General features: G+C 29.1%; 5 protein-coding genes across 13 annotated transcripts; 2 read left to right on the top strand and 3 right to left on the bottom strand.

Moving 5' to 3' along the window:
* Positions 1-199: 199 nt before the first annotated feature.
* LOC123259344 (calcium permeable stress-gated cation channel 1) lies at positions 200-4,743 on the bottom strand. Its single transcript, XM_044719772.1, has 9 exons — positions 4,516-4,743; positions 4,237-4,351; positions 3,916-4,124; positions 3,317-3,596; positions 2,119-2,530; positions 1,841-2,037; positions 1,439-1,762; positions 850-1,359; positions 200-779 (listed from the first exon to the last, which is right to left on the bottom strand). Exons 1-9 carry the CDS (start codon positions 4,542-4,544, stop codon positions 543-545), a joined length of 2,313 nt encoding a protein of 770 aa, XP_044575707.1. The 5' UTR covers positions 4,545-4,743; the 3' UTR covers positions 200-542.
* Positions 4,744-5,164: 421 nt separating this feature from the next.
* Positions 5,165-11,934, bottom strand: LOC123275333 (ATP-binding cassette sub-family C member 10). Its single transcript, XM_044743409.1, has 10 exons — positions 11,797-11,934; positions 11,464-11,702; positions 11,060-11,390; positions 10,731-10,988; positions 10,389-10,662; positions 9,871-10,332; positions 9,533-9,801; positions 6,995-9,463; positions 5,405-5,544; positions 5,165-5,323 (listed from the first exon to the last, which is right to left on the bottom strand). The coding sequence occupies exons 1-10, from the start codon at positions 11,932-11,934 to the stop codon at positions 5,206-5,208; spliced, it is 4,698 nt and encodes a 1,565-aa protein (XP_044599344.1). The 3' UTR covers positions 5,165-5,205.
* Positions 11,674-14,142, top strand: LOC123275336 (coiled-coil domain-containing protein 97). Of its 6 annotated transcripts, none has more exons than XM_044743418.1 (4): positions 11,674-11,770; positions 12,506-13,489; positions 13,784-13,949; positions 14,026-14,142. In XM_044743418.1, the coding sequence occupies exons 2-4, from the start codon at positions 12,552-12,554 to the stop codon at positions 14,056-14,058; spliced, it is 1,137 nt and encodes a 378-aa protein (XP_044599353.1). In that variant the 5' UTR covers positions 11,674-11,770; positions 12,506-12,551; the 3' UTR covers positions 14,059-14,142. The 6 variants fall into 6 exon arrangements, with proteins under 6 accessions (XP_044599353.1, XP_044599352.1, XP_044599347.1 ...); XM_044743417.1 differs by lacking the exon at positions 11,674-11,770 and adding an exon at positions 11,999-12,016; XM_044743412.1 differs by lacking the exon at positions 11,674-11,770 and adding an exon at positions 12,164-12,256.
* An 87-nt stretch (positions 14,143-14,229) lies between these two features.
* Positions 14,230-18,604, top strand: LOC123275335 (vacuolar protein sorting-associated protein 35). Of its 2 annotated transcripts, none has more exons than XM_044743410.1 (11): positions 14,230-14,341; positions 15,201-15,420; positions 15,502-15,625; positions 15,704-15,899; positions 15,978-16,256; positions 16,344-16,580; positions 16,827-16,975; positions 17,039-17,525; positions 17,607-18,026; positions 18,105-18,248; positions 18,319-18,604. In XM_044743410.1, the coding sequence occupies exons 1-11, from the start codon at positions 14,339-14,341 to the stop codon at positions 18,502-18,504; spliced, it is 2,445 nt and encodes an 814-aa protein (XP_044599345.1). In that variant the 5' UTR covers positions 14,230-14,338; the 3' UTR covers positions 18,505-18,604. The 2 variants fall into 2 exon arrangements, with proteins under 2 accessions (XP_044599345.1, XP_044599346.1); XM_044743411.1 differs by having other exon boundaries at positions 14,236-14,341; positions 15,222-15,420; positions 18,319-18,603.
* A 232-nt stretch (positions 18,605-18,836) lies between these two features.
* Positions 18,837-20,242, bottom strand: LOC123275337 (essential MCU regulator, mitochondrial). 3 transcript variants are annotated; one of them, XM_044743420.1, is made up of 3 exons: positions 20,138-20,240; positions 19,452-20,063; positions 18,837-19,212 (listed from the first exon to the last, which is right to left on the bottom strand). In XM_044743420.1, exon 2 carries the CDS (start codon positions 19,719-19,721, stop codon positions 19,452-19,454), a length of 270 nt encoding a protein of 89 aa, XP_044599355.1. In that variant the 5' UTR covers positions 19,722-20,063; positions 20,138-20,240; the 3' UTR covers positions 18,837-19,212. The 3 variants fall into 3 exon arrangements, 1 of the variants encoding a protein (XP_044599355.1); XR_006511663.1 differs by having other exon boundaries at positions 19,425-20,063; positions 20,138-20,242; XR_006511664.1 differs by having other exon boundaries at positions 19,425-20,055; positions 20,138-20,197.
* Between the last annotated feature and the right edge of the window lie 6,436 nt (positions 20,243-26,678).

Raw genomic sequence — 26,678 nt, 5'->3', positions numbered from 1 at the left:
CATAGATAAAATAAAATACTTCAGTCATTAATTAAAAAACATTATTCTGTGTTAAAAAATGATAATGTTTAACAAAATAATGTTAGTTTTTGAAAATGAATGTAATCCCCGATATAATTTATCACATAAACTAATTAGCTTGCACATTTTTTCACTTTATAAAAACAATCATCTTTTTTAACAAGTAGAAATCAAAATATATATTAAAAAATTTATTTATTTGCAAAAGTTGTATAATTCATTTTTACATTTTCACAGATCATGAGTATCACTTTTAGCTATATTTCTGTTACAGATCATGCAATCACTAGTATCGCGGTTTTTGATATTTATTTTCTTTAACATAAGTGAAAAATTAGGTGATGTAACAAATAAGATTGTTAAAAAATCGAATATATTAAAATATTAACCATTGTAAAGAGGAAAACAAAATATTAAATAGTTAAGATTCAATAGTTCGAAAAATAAGGTGATGTAAATTTAAAATTAACAATTCAATAACATAAACATGATGATGAAAATTTTTAAAAAAAGTTTTACTTTTATACACGCGCATCTTTACCGTAATCTTGGTAAAGCTTTGGACTTTCTTGCACCGCTGATGATGCACTATTCTCTGTCAGAGTAGTGTCTGTTGAACTATTATCCGTCAAAACATTTACTTGAGAGTTTGAAGCTACCGACGTTACTTCTTCTGTAATAAACGATCCATACTTTTTTCTTAATACTGGTGCGATAAAATTTTGACCGGTCGAAAAGTCGCGTTTTATTATTTGTGGCTAAAATAAAAAATAAATCATCAGTAATTATATTAAAATAAATAAATTAAAAATTAATAAAAATATTTACTTTTGGTTTTGAAGCTGGGAGAGTAGCACCAGTAACTAGGCCCAGAATACTGGCAGCAAGTCCGCTAAGTTGAAGTGCCGCAAGAGGTGACAATCCTTTACGGACCAAACCAAGTGCCAGAAGCGCGGCTTGTGCTAGTATAGGAGCCGCGCCTGCTGCACTTACCGCTGCACTAGCTAATTTACCGCCTCCACTACTCGGTCCATACGCAAAACACAAGTTGTGTCGATCAACCATGTGTTTTATTAAGAAATACAGCAAAGCAAATGGTGTAATTAGCGGACATGCCATACTGTACACCGTAGTCATTGTAAATACAAGTAATAACCACGCGTAATGTGCACCTAATGGAAATTCCCACACCACAGCTTTTCTGACATAAACACGTTCGGCGCGACTTCTTGCTATACAAAGTCTAATTGTATACATTGCTAATTCCGGGAATCTTACTAGCTCAAGACCACATCCGAATAACGATGCTGTTATTATATAATTCACAAAAAGAGCACCCTGAAAAATTATTTCAGTATTAGTTTTTTGTACATCAAAATTAGTGTTATAAACTCTAAATAATCTTTGTTTATCAAACCTGATCAGCTAAAAAGATACATTCCCATTTGATAGTTGTATTACCAAAAATATTACGTTCCAAAACAGCTTGAGCGCTGGTTAATCCCAAACTTGGCAAAATAAGGACCATGAGTAGTAAAAGTAACAATGTTTTCTTCATTATTGCATTATTGAGTCCACTTCGAGTCCAGTGTCTAACTAATAACTCACTGCGTCCAACTAGTACTGGCATAAGAGCCGTTATACTTACAAGCATGAGAGTTGGAAGAAACGTCGATATTACTGAACCTAAATTTTGAAGTTCGGGAGTTATATCTAATTGATCTAATGCTGACATTATGACCTATAAATTGAAATTAATTAATAAATATCTATTTTTTAAATTACATAATCGATCATTTTTATGATTAAATTTCATTACAGCTGGTGTCGTTACGAAGAACAAAAAAATAGCCAGTATTAAATTGATAAGAACAGCATTGAAATACCAAAAAGGTGTTGGTATATTTAAATTTTCCCAAAAAATATCTGAAGGCGCCGGAGCGTAGTTAACTTCCCATTTAATAGCTGGAGCAGATCTTAGCTGTCTACGCATTGTCCGAGCAGCTCCAGGTGTACCTAGTCCATAAAATTAACTTTTAATATTCAATTTTCATCAGTACTCTATTTAAGTACTAATGATTGTAGTAATTAATTTACCTAATGTTACAAAAGCTATCCCCAGAGGCTTACTTAAAGCGACTTTCTTTTCTTCTTCAGCTAGCGCAGTCAACCGTATCTCCTCGGCTGTATAAAATTCTAAAGCATCTACTTGCTTTTTACAGCAACACCCAACCACTTGTCCACATAGGTGTGGATAAAGTTTCATTGGCTCTTTTTTTTTATTATGATTCTCACAATATAGTCGAGCCTGCTCAGCACAATCGCGCTGAGCTTCTAAAATTGACAATCTTTTAATATCATGAGCTAGAGTAACATCCTCTACAGTCAATGTCGGAAATGCCTCTGTAAAATACTCTTTAAGACTATTAACGTTACATTGGTGCTTTGGGATTTCGCTTATTAATAATGTTCTAGCTGCCAGTTCCCCAGAAGGTCGAGCATCACGAACCTATAGATTTAATATTGTTAATACTAAATAAATGACTAACGGTAATTATTTACAAGTGAGGTCAAACCTATTTTGGATCATAACTAGAAGAAAAATTAACATTTTTTAATTCTGCTTGTTTTTAAGGTGCATTTATGATAAAAAATGTCGTGAAAGAAAAAAATAAAGATTTCGATAGCTTTTTTGTCTTCAAAAGTTGGAAAAAATATTGACTCATGTTTTTGGATAAAATTTATATTTTATCTTTTTTTGATGTATTTTTTTTTTTTGAAAAGTTCATAAAAAAAAAAACGAATTAAAAAAAAAAAATTTACAAATTTTTTTTTTAATTTGTTAAAATTGTGATCAACTTTTTTTTTTAATTATTCATTTTTTTGATGTATTTTTAAAAAAAAAATATACACTAATAGAAGGATTTGTTTACAGTTAAAAATATTTGTTAATATTTAATAAATCATTTATTAGAGACCACTTTTTAGTCTTTAATAAATATTTCTTAGTATTTAAAAAGATTTATTAATATTTAATAAATAAATATCAGATATATTAAATACAAACAAATCATTTTAAATACTAAAAAATATTTGTTTAATACTAAAAAGTGCTCTCTAATAAATTATTTGTTAACTATTAACAAATATTTTTTGATACAAATAAATCCTTCTATCAGTGTATCAATAAAATCAAATAGAAATTTCGTTTTAAAAAATCGAAAATTAAAATGGTTGACTCCACTTGTTAATATTTTCCTGACTAATACCTGATAATTAATGCTCAATTAAATACCTGCTTGGTGAATCTTCTCATTATATAACTACCAATAGGTAAATATGACATAACAATAATTGTATAAACCCACATCCAATTTGATTTGGCATCAACGTTGGATAAAGTTGTCAAACTAAATGTTTCATTGCTATCACGACGCATAGTTCCACTATAATTTATTGGTAGTGCTACACACAAGGCAACAACCATCATCATAAATGTTAAGACGATAAGATGACGTTCAAACGTTACATAGAGCAGTCCATCAGGGCCTGCTCGTCTTAATAATTCTCTGTCACTATAAATTACAATGAAAATTAATTTAGCAGATATTTTATAATTTTAAGAATTTTCTTAATAAATAAATTATGTCAAAGAAAATGAGAAAAAAAATTGACATTTAGAAAATAAAAAATACAATATTTTAGAAATAATTTTTCGGAGCAAATTTATTTATTAACAAAAAATTTTAAAATGGTCAAGCGACTGCTAACTTTAATGTCATTAAATTATAATACATTTTAACTTCTCTTCTATCAATTTATAAATTTTTATTGAAGCCAACGTAATTGACGGAAGTCTCTCTTTACCATCAAAACAAAAAACAAAGTACTTACTTGACTTTGAAAGCTGTAACAATCCATGAAAAAAATCCTCTATCGTAAGTTGACAGTTGAGCACTAACAGAAGCTTCGGCAGTTTCAGCTGTTTCTTCATTGTCACCGAAGAATAATTCCATCCATCTATTATCTGATTTGTGTAATAATGCTAAACGCCCGTAATTCCATGCTTTTTTTCTTAGCAAGCCGAATAATAATACTAAAAACTGCAATAAATAAATATTAATTAATGTTGATTCATTGTAGTGTGACGTAAAAAAAAGTTTTGTTGTTAAACTCGGTAATAAAAGTGAAAATATAACTCATAATAATACTCACAATAAAACCAATTAAATTAAATAGAAAGTTTACTGGAATACCAGCGTAAATGTCTGGTATAATTGTCTGATTAAATCTCCGTGATATAATGCATGTTTCCACAGAAGGCGTATAACTAAAAATAAATAAAAATATAAAACAAATTAATGTCATTTGAATAAAATTAAAAACAGCGATAACAATAAATGACTATTGGACAAGCAATAATATTTCATTTATTGCCTGCAATATTGTTGTTATTATTTTCTTCAATTAATAAAATAAAAGTTTTAAACTTACTTTGAATAAGATTGATTATCGAAATCCATCTTTATAGTTTAAATTATTAAATTTCTGACTCAATTATTAAATATGATAAACAAACCATGTTCGGTAACATGTGTCAACATGACAGATCGTAGAGACCTTTCTGGTTGACGGTATTGTTTTCTTTGTGTCAGTTCTACTTTTGACAGATCTAAGATGGAATATTACACTACATAATAAAAATAAATAATATTATTATTATTATATTATACTAGTAGGTGAAAAATCCATTATTTGCAAGTATATATACTGTATATTGGTCTACAAATCATCTGTGCTGCCTTCTTGCGTTTTATTTACGTTATGTGTGTTTTTGGATCGATATTTATTTTCATTTCTTTCTTCTACGTAAGAAACTACTTTAAGAGACCTCTTTTATTTATTTGAAAAATTGCCGCGTTACAAACAGTTAAATAAAAAAAAAAAATATTCTTATAATAAAAAATAAAAACTTGCTAAAACAATCATAATTATTAATAATAAACTTTTTATGACTATCAATAATTAGGATATTACATAAATTTCAATATTAACATTATAATTTTAGATATTAAACATTAAACTTAAATTTATTTTTTGTAAAAATTATTTAGTCAATTTTTTTATACTTATAACATTCTATAAAAATATTTACAAGTCTTTGATTCTTTACAATTAATTACATTATTCATTTTCAGAAAATTCTTGATTAGCGAGCTTATAAAAATATGAATGGACGTCGTCTAATAATACGTTTGGTTCATCGAATTCTTGTACTAGACCACCTTCCATAACTAATACTCTACAAATAATAAAAAATATAAATTATAACTAGTCTGATAAAGTGATAAGCTTAAAGTTAATAAAATAAAATAAATTTTACCTATCACAATGCATAATGGTCCGTATACGATGAGCTATAGTAATAACAGTGGCACTTCTAAAGGAAGACTTTATTGTTGACTGTATAGCTTTGTCAGTATCTGGATCAACATTTGCCGTTGCTTCATCAATGCAAAGTATCTGTAAATGACATAATTATTAATTACTGTAAATAATTACTAGCAACCTTGCAGTCACTATGTGACTGTCGTGACTTGTGAATCATAAATAAATAAAATTTTGCTTTATTAAATAATGACTTTTGTTAAATTGCACTGTACTTTTTTAACTATTGACGTTTTTAATGATATAAGCTCATTCCGATGTTACATTCATCAAGAGTTTTCATTTGAGTGCCCACATGCATTTTTATTTCTCATATATACAATATATATGTCGTAGTCTTTTCGCAAAATCCGTCATTTCATGAAATACTTAGGCACTTCCAGAAGCGTCGGCGTTTAGTGAAAAATATTTAAATTGCAAAATTTTCAATTTTCTTAGCGGGAAGTTAAAAATTAATAATATTAAAAAATGGAAGGAATAAAAGCGAATAAAGATTTATTTGTAGAAAAATATAACGAATTTTATGAAAAACAACCTAACAAACGACCGTATAATATTTACCTTTTTTAAGTAAACTGAAGTATTTGGTCGTTTGTTATCTTGTTTTCCATAATATTCGTTATATTTTTTTACAAATTAATCTGTATTTGGTTTTATTACTTCCTTTTTTTTTAATGTTATTAATTTTTTTTTCTTTACTCAACGTGCCAAGATCTATAATAGGTATTATATAAAAAGTCCAACTATTCTATGCGTCTGATTATGTATCTTGGCTTTAAACACGAGATGCCGGCACAAAGTAGTCATTTCATGAAATACCTAGGCTGATAATGCAATTTTAATATTTTTCACTAAACGCCGACGCTTCTGGAAGTGCCTAGGTATTTTACGAAATGACGGATTTTGCAAAAAAACTACGACATATATAAATATATGAAAAATTGATGTGGGTAGTTAAATGGAATGTCTTGATGAGTGTAACATCGGAATGAGCTTATATCTTTAAAAATGTCAATAGTTTACGAGATACTAGGTCATTTTCAGCTTCTATAGCTGAAAGATCCAATTTATCAAAGGACATAAAGAATTGCTTGGATAACCCGGATCACACCAAAAGTATCATCGAGTTACTACAGAAATTTAAACTATTAAAAAGTCTATGATTATCTAAAATTCATATTATTTGTTTTGTTTTTTTCTATATTTATATGTAAATTATATATGTAATCTGAGGTCACTAATAACCAAGCAGTTGATGTGACCATAAATTTATTAAATAAAAAAAAAAAATCATTTCTTACTTATGTATCTAGAGATAGAGCATTTTTTAATGCAACCTAAATAGATAATCATAAATTGACTATTAGTGAGAATGATGTGAAACCATGAAAAGGCACAACTTCAGGTCAAGACTTTTCCAACGATACCAAATTTAGCCATAAAAACCCATTTTACCATAAAAATACACTGGCCACAAAATTTTGCTTATTCTCTTAATAATATAGATTAATTTAATCGTACTCACTCTAGCATTGTGCAATAACGCCCTGACTAAACAAAAAAGTTGCTTCTGTCCAGCACTCAAGTTATTTCCATTTTCTTCCAGCATCGCACCTAATCCACCGAATCTATGAACTAAATTACTGAGCTTGCACTTTTCAAGTGCTTTATAAATTTGAGTATCCGGGTACTGATCAAGCGGATCAATATTTTCACGCACCGTACCAGAAAATATAAATGGATTTTGCGGTATAATCGATAGACGTGACCTCAAAGCATTCAATTGCAAGATTTTAACATTAACATTATCAATAAGTACTTCACCGTCGTCAATTTCCACTAGCCTAAATAAGCAATTAAATATAGAGCTTTTTCCTGCACCAGTGCGTCCAACGATTCCTATTTTTTCCGAAGGTCTCGTCATGAAGGAAATTTTGTTCAACGACGGCGCCAAGTGTTCTCGATACTTGAGAACAACTTCTTTGAATTCAACGACACCCTGACTAGGCCAAGCGTAAGGAGGACTATCACCAGCTGAATTTTCAGTCGGGACATTGTCCAGATACTGTTTAATCCGTTCGACTGATATCATTTCTCGTTCTGTTTCTGTAAAAACGTTTACCACGCCAGACAAAAGTCCCGTAACTGACAATGCATACGTGATTGCAAGACCAATTAATCCTGGATCTGCAACGTCAAATTGATGCTGCAAGACTGCCATCACGCAGACACCGCCCAGGAGTGCAATGGCAATAAATTGCAATCTTAGTCCTAACCATTGACCAGCAGCAATTGATGCGAAACTCGCTTTTTGATTAGCTTCTAAATATAATTCGTTTTGATGCTTGAATCGCGGCACCACGCGAAATGCTCTGATACTATTCAAACCTTGGAGAGTTTCATTGAAGTGAGCGTAGAGAGGCGACAGGGAAGTACTTCCTAGTCGTTTTAATTCTCGAGACGTAAGTCTATAGTGATTTTGTATCCAGTGATAGATTGGGACCAGCGGGGCTAGTATTAAAAATATCCATGGTAAACCGTAGGCGGTGACGATTATGGTACCGATTAGTGCAAAAAATTGGGCTAATAGTATATTTGCGATGAATGGAAGTGAGTCGTCTGCTGTGTAAGTGTCTGATGAAAAACGATTTAATATTCTTCCCAGAGGCTGGGAGTCAAAAAAACTCGTTCGGCCACGCATTATTACTCTCAATAATTGCTTGTGGATTACTATGGCTGCGTGGACACCCCCGTAAGCGAACATAAACGCGCGGATGAGTGTGAAGATCGAATTTACAGAAGCCAAAATCCCGTAGATCGTTAGATAATATTTAACAGTATTATCAGCATCGAAAAATGCTTGAAGTAATTCTCTGGGAGGAGAAATTGTCGAGTGGTTGACTGACACGTTGGAGTGAGTGACCCAGAATGAGAGCCAGAGATCGGTGACATTCTTCGAGCTCTGCATCAAGAGCATCGCTAAGAATATCGAGATACTCAATGAACGCCCAATGGCAGTTAAATAGGCGCCGTATACTCCGATTCTCACAGTCCCTTGCTCAACAGATTCTTCTTCCAAGAGTGAGTCACTGACACCGTGATAATCTTCTATTTCAATCAAGTCTTTAGAAGAATTTGTTATTGATTCTACTTCTAATTTGTCTGACGATTCTGATGACAGTAAATAGTCCTCGAAATCACGCAGTACTTTATTTGGAGGTCCTTGTTTTATTATTTTTCCTTTAGCCATCTCTATTACCAAGTCGGCGTGAATTAGATACTGCGTCTGGTGAGCACACAGTATCCGGGTTTTATTTTTCAGTAGACCAAGAATTACATTTTGAAAGATGTATTTAGCGACTTTAGTATCCAGCGTCGCTAAAATGTCATCTAATAGGTAAATATTTTTATCAGCGTAAACAGCGCGAGCCAAAGATATCCGGGTTTTTTGACCACCACTCAAGGTACTACCAGCTTCGCCAATTCCTGTCATGTCTTTTTTAGGAAGACTCATCAGCTCTTCTGTCAATGCACATGCTTTGAGAACTTTTTTGTATTTATTGTACTCATAGTTTTTGCCGAATAAAATGTTATCTCGAATGGTTCCGCGTTGAAGCCAAGGATTCTGTTTTACGTATCCGAATCCTTTGTCCAGCTCACTTATCGCAACGATTCCGTTTAATTTTGTTATTTCAGCCAAAATTCCGTCTAACATCAGCGATTTTCCTCCACCAATTTTTCCCATCACACCAATCAGTTGGCCTCTTTTTATTTCTACATTAAGATTTTTCAAAGTAAACGCCCTGTCAGTTGCGAAAGTTACTGTTTTTGTTTCTTGAGACGTCGACGGGTACGGTAATATTTCATCTAAGTTTTCTTCGTCTGAAAAATTTTTGTCTGGTGATCCATTTACAGAAAATGTTACATTTTTCAGCAGAACATCAATTCCTGAAGGAGGATCTGAATAGTAAGTTGAAGTTTCCAGATCTGTTAACTGTAAAATAAATTTGTAAAATTAAATTATTATTTTTAGTTTAAGATTAATAATAAAATTTTTATTTACATCTAATAGTCTTTGGATACGCTTCACTGAAACCCATGCCTCTGTAAGACCATTCAGTACCCATGGAAAAGCATTCAAAGGTCCGATTAGCATGTTTAATAATGCCATACTCGTAAATACAGTTTTAGCGTCCAATGAATTTCCAAGAAGAACATAAGTTGAAAAAGTAAGGATAGAAATTAACACAGGCGTCGTTGCCCAAAAATATACACACAGAGCATCTAAATATTTACGGCCTTTCAAATACCTTATTTCACTTTCTCTAAGATCTGAAATTGAAAAATTTACGTGAATTTTAAATCTAAAAGATAATATATCAAAAATAAATTAAAACTTACGTAAAATACTACGCAAAAAATGTTCCTCCCACACATTTAATTTAATAGTAGTCATGCCTCGCAAAGTTTCTCCAACTAGTCGCACCCTCTGGTCCTTGAACTTCATCATCTTGGTACTGAGTATACCTATTTTATTGGCAATGTATTTATTTATAGGTATCAAAATGATAGCAAAGCTGACACCGGCGAGAAATGAAATTCCAATTTGTGTGTAAAGAAGATAAAGAGTTACGACCAGTTGCAGAGGAATACTCCAAAGTGTATGAAAGCTAGGACAACTGTTGACAATTCTGTCGCTGTCTGTACTCATAAAATTAACTATTTCTCCCATAGTAAATTCTTGGTTTAATTTTACGCTTGAAGAGTGCAGAATTTTGCGGTAAACTAGAGTAACTATTGCACTGCGGATTTTCAATCCGACGAGACTCATCCAATACGTGAAATGTGCTGTTGTGAATGCTCCTAAAATATTTCTTTGATCAGAAAAATAACATTAAATAATTTAAAATATTATTTACCGATAACAGAAGAGAGAAACATTGCAGATGCGTATAAATATCCATAATAAAGTGGTTCACTTTTATCTTCAATAAAGCCAACAAGTTTGTTCAACAAAATCGGAGCAATAAAACCTGAACAGTCTGCTACGAATTTTAAAATACCAACTGCATAAAATTGCCATCCGAAACATTGGTGCAATAATTTTAATAATGATATATTATTACTCGACGACTCTACTTGTTCTGTTTCATCTTGTTCAATATCAACGTAAATATTTCTTTTTAATCTAGGCTGAAAATAAAAACAAATTTATAATTAAGATTCAAAATAAAGTATCAATTAAAAATAATTTTTATTACCGTTTTTCGAATATTTTTATCAATGCTATGCACAATAGAAGCCGTAGTAACTGATTCAGGAAGATCGTATAAATCATCAGCGTGCTTCAATGATCCTCTTACTCCTTTTTCCATCAAAGGTGTCACCCAGTAGAACAAAAGCTTCGACAAATACGTTTCATTTTCCATAGCAGTCCCGAGATAATTCGGATCTTGGTCACTTGGAAAGTGAACATATGAAGAAGAGGGTGAGGATAATAGCGCCGTATGCTCGCCGATCTATAATTCATAAAGTTAAAATTATCATAGTCAATCTTGGTAATATAATAATTTAAAAATGTAAAATAAACCTCAGTGTATCTAGTAGATCGATCTGTAGGAATTTTACTTGGTAAAAGCGTCAAAGCGTACAAAGCCATCAAAGTAACGACGCAAATACTAAATCCGAGCGATAAATGCGGTAATACATCATCTTCATCATGGTGTTTGACATGAGACCGTAGCAGTAATGCAGAAACACCGATCAACATAAATATGAGTGCTCTAATTATGACTGGCCCTCTTAAACTAAAGCGTGGTCCTCGTTTCAGGGTGAGAATAAAAATAAAATGAACTACCCAGGCCAGTCCTTCAGTACCCGCCACAATGTAATCAATCGGTTTTGCTGACGTCGCCTGGTTACTTGAATTTTTAATTATTGGAGTATTAATTAAAAGAACTTCAAATTAGTAAATAATTATTTTTTATAGTCTACCTGGGAAGAAATGTACCATTTGCTGGCACTTTATCATTATCAGAATTTATTGGATCTATTGTTGTGTTGGTGAGTATTATATATGCTCTTATTATTGGAAGAGCTATCAGGCATGAGGTTATCATCAATCGCAAGGTAATAGCATAGTGGGAAAATGATATTCTGTCATACGAGTATGGTGTACTTTTTTTTCCGCAGTAATAAGCTGATACTATTGCTAACAAAGCTAACGTTGGAACCTGAAACAAAAATCAATATTTTTATTAATTAGTCAATAAATAAATAAATTGACGGATTGTAATTAGTGGTAACTATATTTAAAGAATAATTTACTTGTAGACATAATTGTTGAAAACACAAACTTAAGTCATTAGTAGCAGGATTTATAGGATTTAGACTCGAATTACTTCCACACAAATCAACCCAATTCCAAGTCCATTTAGTTTTCGAGACAATTTCTAAATTATCCATATTTTGATTTTATCAATCCTGTGAAAAAAAATTATTTTACTATTTATATACAAAATTTATAAACAAAAGAATATTTTGACAGGTGAGAAACAATTGTGTTTTTATGTAACAATTATTCATTGTTGATTAAAAAATACTTGCATTTATTTTAAGTGTTTACAATCTTGGAGAACTATAACATAATTAAATTTTAACGACACTATTCTGTTCCAATAGATGAAAAGTTTTATGAACTGAAATCTTGATAACATTCAACTTGTTTGGTTATGTTCATGGTCAATGACTAAGTAACCGGACGTTCGCTGACGATTATCTTTATTGTGTATAAATAATTTTTTTTTTATAAAAAATTAACTTATTAATAATTTATAAAATTAATATTTTCTTAAAACTGCTGATAATATTATTTTGATTACTATTGAGGTAAATAATTAAATGTGATCAACGATTGTAAATAATTGTAAATAAAAAAAATGAGAATAGTTATTGACAATAACGAGTAATGCGATAAGTATGAATCATAATTAATTTTTTTATCAGATAAATTTTTTTTATATGATATTGATTTCAGAGTTGTTTGGAAGTTGAACGTTTAAATTAATAGAAAAATATTTTTAATGGATCAGCTGTCAGATCAAGAAATAATGAAGCCAATAGTTCACGTTGATAATAGTAGTAACGACAATAATCAACAAAAGAATAATGATATTGAAGAATTATCACAAATTGAAGGTGAAATAATAAGCGTTGTTGCTGAATCAACTGCGACATTCAAATGTCTTCACAAAAATGAACCGGAGTTGACAATTGACGAGAAGAGAGCAATTGCTAGTAAATTATTGCATAAAAGTCCGGACCAGTTTCTCGCACGGTTTGGTAAATTTTTGAATAACGACCTGTTGAAATATTTTGAGACTGATGACATGAACTATGGAGTTGCTCATTACGTTAATAAGTTACGAAGGTATTTTAATAATGCTAGTAGAGAATTAGATACGAAAAATAGAAGATATGAAGCTTTGAAGCTGTTAGTTGAAAAAGGAGAGTATTTTAGTGAGACAGCAATGATGAGACGCAATCCGTTGCTCTATGAAAATTTAGTTGGTCAGTATCTCACTGAAAAACAAAAAAAAGAGAGAGACAATGCTGACACTGACAATGATGACAAGACTTTTGTAGACGTCCTGATGCAGGGAATTGAGCGTGATCATATTGAGAGACTGATGAAGAGGCAAGAAGATGCTGAGAACGAAGTGATGGAGGAAAATGATTCTGATTCTGAGTCTGATGATGAAGATTGTAAGCTTAAAGATAAATCTGATCTCTTCAAGGATAACTGTCAGTGGGGAGAGTTGCCTGATGGCGGAAAAATATCTTGCAGTAAAACTAAATCAGGAAATGATTCTGATGAAATAGAAACCGAAAACCCTGGAAATAAATTGAAAGGAAAAGGAAAAAATATGAAAATTAAGGAAATAAATATTTTACGTCAAGAATTTGTTACTCATATGTATACTAATTTTTTAAATGGCCACGACGTTGACTTTGACTACAGGTAATTTTATTTATTATTTTTTATGATACTGAAATTGAAAGATATCTGATAATTTTTTTCAATAAATAAATTATAGCAAGAAAAATTATAAAAAATTTTCATCTTTAGAATTTCTAAGAAATTATAAATGCAATTTTTTAAAAATAATTTTTATAATTTAGTTCATTTTTCTAGAAAAATAAAAAAATTATAAAATGTCCGCTAATTTCAATATCATTATTTTTTAATTTATTTTTAGAATGTATATTTTGAATTGTTCTTGTAATATATTTATTTAAACTGTTATTTTTTTAGTACTGTAGATGATAACGAGGCGTATGATAACGTTGAACTAAGGACACAAGATGAAGAAGAAAAGTACTTCGACTCGGAGTCACCGGAATTGATTAATTCCCCGAATGTCAACCAGTTCCAAGATGAGTCCGAGGATGAATTGGATAAATATATGAACTCTTTGAAGGTCCATTAATATTTATAGTAATATTTAACAGGATTTTGTTTTCCACTGAAGACTGATGGTTTATTATTTCATTTAGGAAGAAACAAAAATCACGCAAGACCCTCCTTAGAAGCTCAACATATTCTTCAACCATTATTTTATCTCACAATAACTAATTTTGTACTTAAAAATAAATATAAATTAATTAAAACGATCAATCATTGAAAAATTAATTTTAGTTATTTTATTCAAATATTACCCGCGAAAGAAAAAAACATCAGTGGCGCCTCTTCAATGACAGGTTACATTGACAGATAGATGATATTAATTACATGTGTATTGGTGTGATTATAATTGGAGCCTGGTGTATACAGGGAAATTATAAGTTTTATTTTATTTATATATAAGCAATGGTATGTAATTTATTGTTCATTAATTTTTAGAAAATCAATTTATTTATGCATGTATGATTTAACACCAATAGCTTTAAATTAATCAAACCGATCTTGAGTAGCATGTTATAATATTGAATGTCAGAGGTTACGTATCAATGATTGACTATCATCAATTAAAATCATGTAGTTTTTACTTTTAAAAATATCTGTATAAAAAATTATTAATTATCATTTTTTGGTTTTATTTTTATATTAATTAACACACTAATTTTAATCCTTAATCTCAAATTTTTAGTTGAGAAAAAAACTGTTATTGAGTGGTAATTACTAATTAGAGATGACACTGAAGTTGAAAAACATTAGAAATTTTTTTTACATTTTTATAGAAACAAAAATAGTTACGAAAAAAATTTAATAAAAAAATATGAAAATTAATTTAGTAGATATTTGATTATTTTAGAATTTTTTTAACGAATAAATTATGGCAAAAAAAATGAGAAAAAAATTGACATTTAGAAATTTAAAAAAATTAAAAATGCAATTTTCTAAAAATAATTTTTTAGACCAAATTTTTTTGTTAAATAAAATTAAAAAATAGTCAAGTAACTGCTAACTTTAATTTCAATAAAAAAATTCCATACGTGAAAATTGATAAAAATTATTAATGAAAATTTTTTTAAGTATTTTTTTTATTGTAATTGATTTGTTATGAAAATTAAAAAAATTGACAGTTGTCAGCTATATAACTTCAGTATCATAATTAGAGTTGTAATTATTTGGTTGGAAGTAAGGATAATTTAGAGAAGCTAGTGTAGACGTAATGCATGGTTGATTTGGATGGCTTTACTAGCATGGATACCTGGTATTTTCCTGGTAGGTATCATTATTTTTTTCTCAGCCAATGACGCCTGTAATGTCGGGACTGGAGGAGCAGGAGAAGCTGCTCGAGGATGCTATTGGAGTTGTCAAGGTCCAGGCATTTCAGATGAAGCACTGCTTAGACAACGCTAAACTCATGGATGCTCTGAAACACGCCTCTACAATGCTAGGGGAACTTAGGACGTCGCTTTTGAGTCCTAAAAGTTACTACGAATTATGTATCCTTTTTCAAATATAATAATTTGTTCTTTAAAGTGGTTAATTAAATTTATAAAATTCCTTACATTATTAATGAATAGATATGGCAATAACTGATGAGTTAAGACACTTGGAATTGTATTTACTTGATCAATACCAAAAAGGAAAAAAAGTTACAGATTTATATGAATTAGTACAATACGCGGGAAATATTGTTCCTCGTTTGTAAGTATAAGTTTTGATATGTATAAATGATAAATGATAATTAAGTTGAAATTAAAAATGTATATTTATGATTTTTAGATATTTACTCATTACTGTTGGATTAGTTTACATTAAGACAAACCCATGCTTAAAGAGAGATCTACTGAGAGATTTAGTTGAAATGTGCCGTGGAGTTCAGCATCCTTTGCGTGGTTTATTTTTACGAAATTATCTGCTACAATGTACGCGAAACATTTTGCCAGATGTTATTGAAGGAGATGATGAGGAGGGAACTGTTAGTTTTATTTATTTTATTTTATTTTATTTTATTATTAAGCTCCGATAAATTTTTATTCAATATTTTATTCCCTAGGTTCGCGACAGCATTGATTTCGTGCTGATGAACTTTGCTGAAATGAATAAACTGTGGGTGAGAATGCAACACCAAGGTCACAGCCGCGATAAAGAGCGGCGTGAACGGGAACGAGAGGAGCTTAAAATTCTTGTTGGGACTAATCTAGTGAGATTATGCCAACTCGAGTCTGTGACACTTGAAATTTATAAGAAACTTGTGTTGCCGGGAATATTGGAGCAAGTTGTCAGCTGTCGAGATGCTATTGCTCAAGAATATCTTATGGAATGTATTATTCAGGTAATTAAAATTTTTTAATGCTTTGATTAATTTAATTAACTAATTATTAAATAATACATTTTATTTTGCATTTACAACATATCATAGGTGTTTCCCGATGAATTTCATTTACAAACGTTGAATGCATTTTTAAAATCCTGCGGAGAGTTGCGTAATGGTGTTAATGTCAAAAACATAATTATATCGTTAATTGATCGTCTCGCTACATTCAGCCAACGATCAGATGGTGTAGGAGGACCTGGAAGTCCTAGCCAAGCTCCAGGAATCCCACAAGACGTACAATTGTTTGATGTATTCAGTGACCAGGTCGCTACAATTATTGAGGTAAGTCTCCGTGTTTATTTTTAATTGATTTAATTTTTCGAATAAAAATTACTTGATGATGACTAGATACTACACAATTGTTGATAAAATTTCTGTGATGTTTATAAATGAATAAAATAGCTCTTACTCATCTAGTTTAAGTCTGAGAGTGTAACTATTATTATTTATATTATTTCTCAGTCTTTTATTTTGTTTTGTTTTTTTTTTTTTTTTTACATTTTTTGTGTATTTTTTGTGTTTAAATAGATAAGACAAGATATGCCACCGGAGGATATTGTTTCATTGCAAGTAGCATTGATAAACTTGGCCCATAAATGTTATCCAGATCGTGTTGATTATGTGGACAAAGTATTATTTACAACTGTACAAATTTTCAAAAAGTTAAATGTGGAAAAGTAAGTAGTTTAATTAATCGATATTAGAATAAATGAAATATATTTATGTTTATTATTTTATAGGCTAGAATTTAACAGCGCTGTTTCGAGAGAGTTATCCAGACTGATGAAAATACCTGTTGACAATTATAAAAATATATTAACAGTTTTAAAATTAGAAAATTATGCGCCTCTTCTTGAGTACTTTGACTTTGAAGGAAGAAAATTGTTGGCTGTTTATATTATTACAAATATATTGGATAATGAAACTATGATACCCAGTCAGGAGCACGTAGACTCGGTTTTGTCAATGATTGCACCCCTTGTCCAAGACCAACCGGACCAGCCGAATATTGAAGAAGATCCCGAAGACTTTGCTGAAGAGCAGGGCCTCCTTGGTCGTCTTATTCATCACTTTAAATCCGACACTGCCGATCAACAGTATTTAATTCTAAGCGCCGCAAGAAAACACTTCAGCGCTGGAGGAAACAAAAGAATTAAATATACTCTTCCGGCGATTGTTTTCCAAGCTTATCAACTTGCTTTTACTTACAAAGCCATCAAAGATCAAGTATTTTGTTATTTTTTTTTTTTGTGATTAAAAATATAAAGTTATCTGAGTTCAAGGTATTTAAGATTATTTTTTTTTTAGGACGAAATGTGGCAAAAAAAGTGTCAAAAAATATTCCAGTTTTGTCATACATCAATTACAGCTCTCATGAAAGCTGAACTTGCAGAGCTACCACTAAGATTGTTCCTTCAAGGGGCGTTGGCTATCGGAGAAATTCGCTTCGACAATTTTGAAATGGTCGCGTATGAATTTATGAGTCAAGCTTTCTCGATATACGAAGACGAGATAAGCGACTCCAAAGCTCAATTAGCTGCAATAACATTGATAATTGCAACGTTCGAACAAATGAGTTGCTTTAGCGAAGAAAACGCTGAACCAGTGAGAAATCAATGTGCTCTGTACGCAAGTAAATTACTAAGGAAACCAGATCAGTGTCGTGGAGTAGCTACTTGCTCTCACATATTTTGGTCAGGAAAATCTTTAGCCACTGGCGGGAAAGAGGTACGCTCTATTGATTATTAATTTTACTAATTAAAAATTTCTAGGGCATTTAATTAAAATTGATATTGATATTTTTAGATGCAAGATGGGAACAAAGTTCTTGATTGCTTGAAAAAGGGGATCCGAATCGCCAGTCAGTGTATGGATACATCTGTTCAAGTACAACTCTATGTGGAATTGCTTAACCATTACATTTATTTCTATGAAAAGGGAAATTCTTCTGTGAGTGAAGACTTCATTGTAGTATTTTAAATTTGTAATGTGGTCAATTAATAATTATTTTTATTTTCAGGTGACGGTACAAATTCTCAATCAAGTAATAGCAAAAATAAAAGAAGAATTACCGAATTTAGGAGTTAGCGAAGAGACGGAACAAATTCAAAAACATTTGGCTAATACGTTAGAACATTTGAAAAATAGAATGAAACTTTCAGAGTCTGAGGCACTTATACAAGCATACAACGATCTTGTTTTATAATCTAAGTAAATTTTTTAATGAAAATCTGTGTAATTTTGTAAATACGCAATTTGAATTGTAGATTCAAAATTTTTTATTATGGTTGGGAATCTCTTGGGTACTAATATTTAATAAATTTATTACGTATAGAGTTATTTCACAGCTACTCTTGTTATAATATGAATGATAATTGTTATTATTATACTTTGTAAATCGATAATTTTTAAGCTCATTATTATTTTAAGAGAATTTTTGATGAACAAAGTTGACCTTTTAAAATATTTAATCATAAATATATATTGTAGTTTATAAATTTATATTGGTAAAATTATAGTAATAAATATAATTTAAAATTATAATATAGTAAAGAATTTTTATTATATTAAATACAATTGAACTTTAAAATAAAATATACAGAGAAAAATAAGTAACATAAAATACGCTTTTACAATAAATATTTTTTTTTTTTACTGAAAAAACTATATTCTTCTTAAACTATAACAAAAAAAATTTAATATAATGATTGACTTATTTATTTTTAAAATTAATAAATACATTCTTGAGGTTGAAATTATAGGAATAAAGCCATCTAGAACATTCTGAGCAAGTGAGTAGGAAGTACTTTTTCTTGAAGTAATATAATGTAGCAGCGACAGGCTTGATCTTAACGTATCATCCTGATGATATTTATTTGCTCTACGTCTCGGAATAGTTGATACCTAGTTACAGCTAAAACAAATAATTTCTCATTGTTAGTTATGTATTTGACATAGGCGAGAACGTTACGACTTAATCCTAATAATTCTTGGCACTTTTTCTAATCTATTATTAAACAACCACTAATTTCACGAATTTTCAAAAATAAGCTTTAAATAAATACTTTACTAAGTCGAAAGAAATCGGATTACTGATATTATTACTGCGTTTGTTTTAATATTTACTTGTTATTGATTTGTAAAAATAAATACTTAATCATCATCGCCGTCGTCATCGGATGGAACAAATAAATCATTTTCTTCTAAGAAATTGGCTATGTTTTTACTAATTGTTGCTCCAATAAGAAGCCCCAGGGATACTCCAGCAATAACTCCAACCCATCCAAGTGGCTGGGTCTTAGGCTCAGGAAGGATGGCTCCGGATCTGGTAGTTATTGAACTCGTTTGCGTGTGGTATTTTAAATTTGTCATCTTCAAGCTATTCAATTTCCAGATTACTTGTCTTAGATTTGAGACCGACATTTTTTCAAAATATGGAAACACTGATTTTAAAACTTTTTATTCACTGTTTATTATCCGGAATAAAAACAAGCAGATAATTATTTTTAAAAATAAACCAAGTCTGTGTAAATATAATGACAGTGTCAATTAAGTACTATAAATAAATCGTTTAATTAAGCAACTAGTATAATTAAGGACAATATTCTTGAATTAAATTATTTTTCACTCAAATTTTATCATTTATTGTTAATCATAACCAGCGCGGTCGAGTATTTCCATGCGAATTAACATAAAACGCAAATTTCAACCGTATATATCAACTTCATTAAAGGTTGATTCGCAAATTTTCAAGCACCTGAAAAACTGAAAAACAAATATAAATAGAGATAAATAAATATATATAATTTGAAGATATAAAAAGATTTTATAATAAATACCTGACAGTATTTTAAGTCTTGAAACATATGATTGCGGAAAAGCGAAAAATTTTGTAAAAAAATAAAAAACTAAAATATTTATATGTAATGCACCTAGTGCATCCAGCAGGTGACGCTACCTGTTATTAGAACGCTATCTATTATGAGAGCGCGAATTCAAATGAAATATTTAAATTAATAAATATTTAATGATTAAAATTAGTTAAATTTTATATTCGAAGTAAATATTCAAATCATTTATTTAATGCTTTTACTCTTACCAGTTGTAATAAACATCTTTTAGTTAACTCTGTTTTATTAACAATCAGACCACCGTCTTGTTTTAAAATACTGCTCATAATCCACAAATCGGATCCACATTAACATCTTAATATATAAAGATTATAATCTATAAAATTTTTAATTCAAAGTAGGGGAGAAGGGGGTCAATTGAACCCAAAAATTTTCATCAATTTTTTATTATTCGAATTAAAACTAAATAATATTTTTAACTTCCCGCTACGAAAATCGAAGATTTTCAAAAATCGGGAAGTTATTGTTTTCACCCCGTTTTGCAAAAATCGAGTTTTCATCAGATCTCGACGTTTAAAGATCACTGGAAGCTTCCCTGACTATCCCCGCGAGGTTGTCACGGCGTCTGTGTGTGTGTGTGTGTGTGTGTGTGTGTGTGTGTGTGTGTGTGTGTGTGTGTGTGTGTGTGTGTGTGTGTGTGTGTGTGAAAGTATGTGAACCGCTTATAACTTTTGAAATAACTTTTAAACGGCTTAATAGTTCAATTCCAAAAACTAATCAGCTCTTAACCTCAAAAAACCACGTCGATCGCCACCAGTCCGGTCAAAATCGGTTGATTCATTCGAGAGATATCGTGAACGAAAGAAAACCGAAAAAAGTTTTTTTTCGGAATAACTCCAAAATTCCTAGCGCGATCAATTCAAAATTTGAGATTCTTTGTGAGGCTTGAAAAACTGCGTCGAATGCTTCTAACCGCGTAAAAATCGGTTTATTCATTCAAAAGTTATTGTGGTTTAAAAATTCAAAAATAGTGTCTTATCAAATCTCTATCAGACTTTTGAGCTCGAAGAGCTTTAAAGGATAGGAAAGCAATCTCTTTGAGCTCGGAGAGCTCAAAATAACCCATAAATTGTATTTTTGAGCTCGAAGAGCTCAAAAACGTCATTGGTGCAATTTTAAGCGCCTAAGTATGAAATTAGCGGGAAGTTGCAGGGATGGCCTTCAGGGTCAACCGTTTTCCTAATTTTTTTTGGATCGATTTATGTATTATTTTGAGCTCTCCGAGCTTGGAGAGATAGCTTTTCTATGCTTCTTCGAGCTCAAAAGTCTAAAAATTATACTATTATCTCATCAAAAACGATCCGAAAAGAAATGTTATGTGAACTTATGCAAAATTATGTAAAGTTATGTGAAGTTATGTGGAAAAAATACTTGAACGAATTGATTGAAATTATATGAAATTATGTGAAATTATGTGAAGTTATGTGCAGAATACACTTTTCGGTTTTGTTTCGTTCATGATATCTCTTAAACGAACTGGCTGAAATTATGTGAAATTATGTGCAGGAAACACTTTTCGGTTTTCTTTCGTTCATGATTTCTCTTAAACGAATCGACTGAAATTATGTGAAATTATGTGAAATTATGTGAAGTTATGTGCAGAAAACACTTTTCGGTTTTCTTTCGTTTATGATATCTCTTGAACGAATTGACTGCACTGATAGAAGGATTTATTTGTATTAAATAATATTTGTTAATAGTTAACAAATCATTTATTAGAGACCATTTTTTAATGTTAAATAAATATTTCTTAGTATTCAAAATGATTTGTTTGTATTCAATAAATCTGATATTCATTTATTAAGTATTAATAAATCTTTTTAAATACTAAGAAATATTTGTTAAGGCCTAACAAATGGGTTCTAATAAATGATTTGTTAAATATTAACAAATCTTTTCAACTATAAGCAAATCTATTAGTGTGAAGTTATGTGAAATTAAATTCTATGTCAAAAGTATAGAAAGACTATCTCTTTGAGCTTGGAGAGCTCAAAATAAGACATAAGTTGTTTTTTTTGAGCTCGAAGAGCAATTATTAGTGCAATTTTAAGCGCCTAGGTATGTAAGTGGCGGGAAGTTGCAGGGATGGCCTTCAGGGTCAACCGTTTGTCTAATTTTTTTTTTTTCTTGGAATGGTAATTTATTATGTCTTCTCTAATTATCGATCCATAAATTAGTCAATAAACATCAACATTGATTCTTAAATGATTAATTTATGCAAACGCGTCAAATGGTTCGATTCATCCCCGCTTGGGGGTAATTGAACTAATTATATTTAAACTTCAAACCCGAACTTTTAATATAAATAATAAATATGTTTACTTACCTATATAGCTCTAATCTTTAACCTGTAATTTTGTTGATTCATTATATCAAGTATCTAATAAAAAATTCAACCAACGCGGGATTTTACACATATACACTGTAGATACTTCAATAAAGCGCTCCGTGCAGGGACGGGGACACTTTGCCACCAAAATGGCGGCGATTAAAAATTTCAAGTTGGCTATGCTGCTATGCAGTAAAGGCGCGCAAATAATTCGAATGGTGAGTTCTACGCAGCCAGAGAAGTGTAAAATGCTGCCATCATGTCGAATGTCTAATAGAATGATAAAAAAGATAGTCGTGAAATGTAAAATTTAGTTAATAGATGTCAGTAATACCCTGAAAATGCCTCAAATGTGATCAAAGCGATCATTCTGGGAAAATAGACTAGGGGATATGTTTTTAATGGTTGTAGAGTAATATAAAGAAAGAAAAAAGAAAAAATAATGAAAAATGTTGCTAGGAAACAAAAGTCAATAAGTAGGGTGGTGGGATCGCCTGGATCAGTCATCGGTCCCGCTTGCCGGGCTTTCTGATAACTCAGTTGTCCTCGGTTCGTTGGATCACCAGCAAGTCACCAGCTCTGTGCTCTGTTAAAAGAAGAGTTAAGTTAAGTCGTGTTAGGTGGATTTAATTGTCATTACGCTACTCACGTGTCTTTTGTTGTTTATATTGATTGGCTTACCTAATTTGGACTCGGTGTTTATTGACCTGCTCTTTAAGGCTCGCTGGTCAGGATGGCTGAAAGAAGAACTGGTCAGTGACCTCATTTTTCATTTTTTCCATTTTTTTTCATTTTTTACATTTTTTACATTGTATTTTAGAGAGTATTTTTTTTTTTAATTGGTGATAATTTGTTGTGGTTTATATAATTAGACAATATGATTAATGGCTGAGTGACGTAAGAAGATAATGAATAGATTAATATTTATGACACTGATATTAGTGGACTTTATTATTAAAGAAAATTTTTTCTTTATTTTTTTTAAATTGTTTTTTTAAATTGTTTTTTTTTTTTTTTTATTGTTTATTTTGTAAAAAAAAATAGTCTTCTTTTTTTAGAGTTAAAATTTTTATAATTAAAAAACAATTATTAAAAGTTAAAAAATATTTTCTAATTAATTTAAAAAATTTGCAAGTGATTTTTATTATTAAAGTCTTAATAAAAATACTAAAAATTAGTGTTCTTTTTTTAGAATTCAAATTTTGAGAAAAAAAAATGATTTAAAATTAAAAAATTTGCAAGTGATTTAAAAAAATAAAATCTTTATAAAAATACAAAAAATTAGTCTTCTTTTTTTAGAATTCTAATTTTAAGTTTGAAAAAATTATTTAATAATAAGTAAATTAATTTAAAAAATTAAAAAGTTTGCAAAAGTGATTTATAAAAATAGTCTTTTTTCTTTAAAATTCAATTTTTAATGATTAAAAATGAAAAAATTTGAAAAAGTAATTTTTAAAAGTTAAATTTTTATAAAAATACAAAAAAATAGTCTTCTTTTTTTCAGAATTAAAATTTTAATGATTAAAAAAAATTAATTAAATTAAATAGTTAATTTTAAAAATTAAAACAATGTTTAAAAATAAAATCTTTATAAAAATACAAAAAAAATAGTCTTCTTTTTTTAGAATTCAAATTTTAATGATTAAAAATCCATTATTTAAAATTAAATAATTAATTTTAAAAATTAAAAACATTTTTTTTTAATTAAAATCTTTATAAAAATACAAAAAAAGTCTTCTGTTTTCAGAATTCAAATTTTGTCAATTAAAAAAAATTAATTAAGCTTAAATCTGCAAAATTGATTTTTAAAAATAAAAATATAAAAAAATAGTCTTTTTTTTTTAAATTCAAATTTTAATGCTACAAAAAATTATTTAAAATTAAAAAATTAATTTTAAAAACTAAAAAATCTGCAGAAGTGATTTTTAAAAATAAAATCTTTATAAAAATACAAAAAAAATAGTCTTCTTTTTTCAGACTTTAATTTTTAATGATTAAAAAAAAGTTAAATAGTTAATTTTAAAAATTAAAAACATTTTTTAAAATAAAATCTTTGTAAAAATATAAAAAAATAGTCTTCTTTTTTTAGAATTCAAATTTAAATGCTACAAAAAATTATTTAAAATTAAAAAATTAATTTTAAAAACTAAAAATTCTGCAGAAGTGATTTTTAAAAATAAAATATTTATAAAAATATAAAAAAATAGTCTTTTTTTTTTAAATTCAAATTTTAATGCTACAAAAAATTATTTAAAATTAAAAAATTAATTTTAAAAACTAAAAAATCTGCAGAAGTGATTTTTAAAAATAAAATCTTTATAAAAATACAAAAAAAATAGTCTTCTTTTTTCAGACTTTAATTTTTAATGATTAAAAAAAAGTTAAATAGTTAATTTTAAAAATTAAAAACATTTTTTAAAATAAAATCTTTGTAAAAATATAAAAAAATAGTCTTCTTTTTTTAGAATTCAAATTTAAATGCTACAAAAAATTATTTAAAATTAAAAAATTAATTTTAAAAACTAAAAATTCTGCAGAAGTGATTTTTAAAAATAAAATATTTATAAAAATACAAAAAATTAGTCTTCATTTTTTAGAATTAAAATTTTAATTAAAAAAAAACTTAAAATTAATAAATTAATTTTAAAAGTTTGTAAAAGTGATTTTTAAAAACAAAACCTTGATAAAAATCCAAAAAATTTTAATATATAAAGCTGTTAAATTATTTATGACACAGATGAGTCACTTGTTGAAGTTTTTATCAATGATTTTGTATGTTGACTAATACAACTCAACGTTAACATTATTTTTAGATATTATCGACAAGATTGAGTAATTTTATCGCTATACTCCGTACATACATTGCGTTACGGTTATTTGCTTTTATTGTTATTATCTTCATGCTTATTAAATTTATTGCCATAAACTACAATAAGAATAATTTTATTGAGCTTCTTCTTTTACGGTTGACAGAGCACATTGTGATGACGCCTAAGTCTAAGACGGCTAAATCTACCACATTAATTATTGAACGTCAGGCACTGGATCATCCGGAGAATACTAACAATCAGCAAGATGTTCATATCGCTGGTGGTGACCACAAAGGAATAGTCATCAATAAACACGCAGTTGCTGGTACAATTATAACTCGCTAATTATTAAGTTTTAATTATCTAAAGACTTAAAAGGTCATTTATGTTTATTTAGTGATAAAAATAAACGTCACTGATAAGAATTGTTTAAATACAGTCCAGTTGTTTTTAGAGAATTTAATAAAGCATGTAATTTATGTGTGTTATTTTATGTTTACAGTAAAGTTCAAATCGGAATCTAACGGATCCAGCGATTGTTTGTCTTGAGTTTTCGGGTATTTTAGTTAGCGCGCAAACTAGCAAAACAAGGACGCAAAGAATCTCGTACTCTACAAGAATTTTTGGTTTATTAATTCCTTTTATCTTCGAAGCGGAACATCCAAGTGTTGCTCAAGAGTTTTTTCTGGGAACTTGTTAGTCCCCAAAGAATTTCCTAGAGGTAATTTTTTTTTCAAGAAGAAATACATAAAATATATAAATACATCTGAAGAAAAAAATTTCTAATTGATTCAGGAAAGAAATTTTTTGTCTAAAAAATTTATTTTTGAAAGAATCTTTGAAGATAAAAAATTATTAAATTAAGAAAAATTTACTTCAGAAGTTTAAGAATATTTTTAATTTAAATGAAGATATTAAATTTTTAAAAATGATTTTTGAATCAAGAATTTTTTTCTTTAATCGGAGATCTTTCTTCGTTTGAATACCTATTATCAATTTTTCATATGAAGTTTTATATATTTACATACTATTATAAATATGTATATGTAATGAAAAATATACAAAATACATGGTGATACTCAAATGAAAGCTCTTGCATGAGTTTAACATTAGAAATTCTGAGCTTTATATCCCTTTTAAAATAAATGTCAATAATTAAAAACCGACTTTGATATCTTGTCAACTTAATGATGATTTTGAAGATATAAGCTCATCTCTCTCGATATTAGGCTCATCAAAACCTTTCCTTTGAGTACCCACATCAATTTTTCGATATATTTATATATATTTATATATATTATAAATATGTAAGCATATCAAAAATATATCA

This window comes from Cotesia glomerata, linkage group LG1, assembly GCF_020080835.1.
Source record: "Cotesia glomerata isolate CgM1 linkage group LG1, MPM_Cglom_v2.3, whole genome shotgun sequence".
In the NCBI taxonomy this organism is placed as follows: domain Eukaryota; kingdom Metazoa; phylum Arthropoda; class Insecta; order Hymenoptera; family Braconidae; genus Cotesia; species Cotesia glomerata.
The sequence above is the reverse complement of the archived record's forward strand: the minus strand, read 5'-3'. Positions and strand labels throughout refer to the sequence as shown.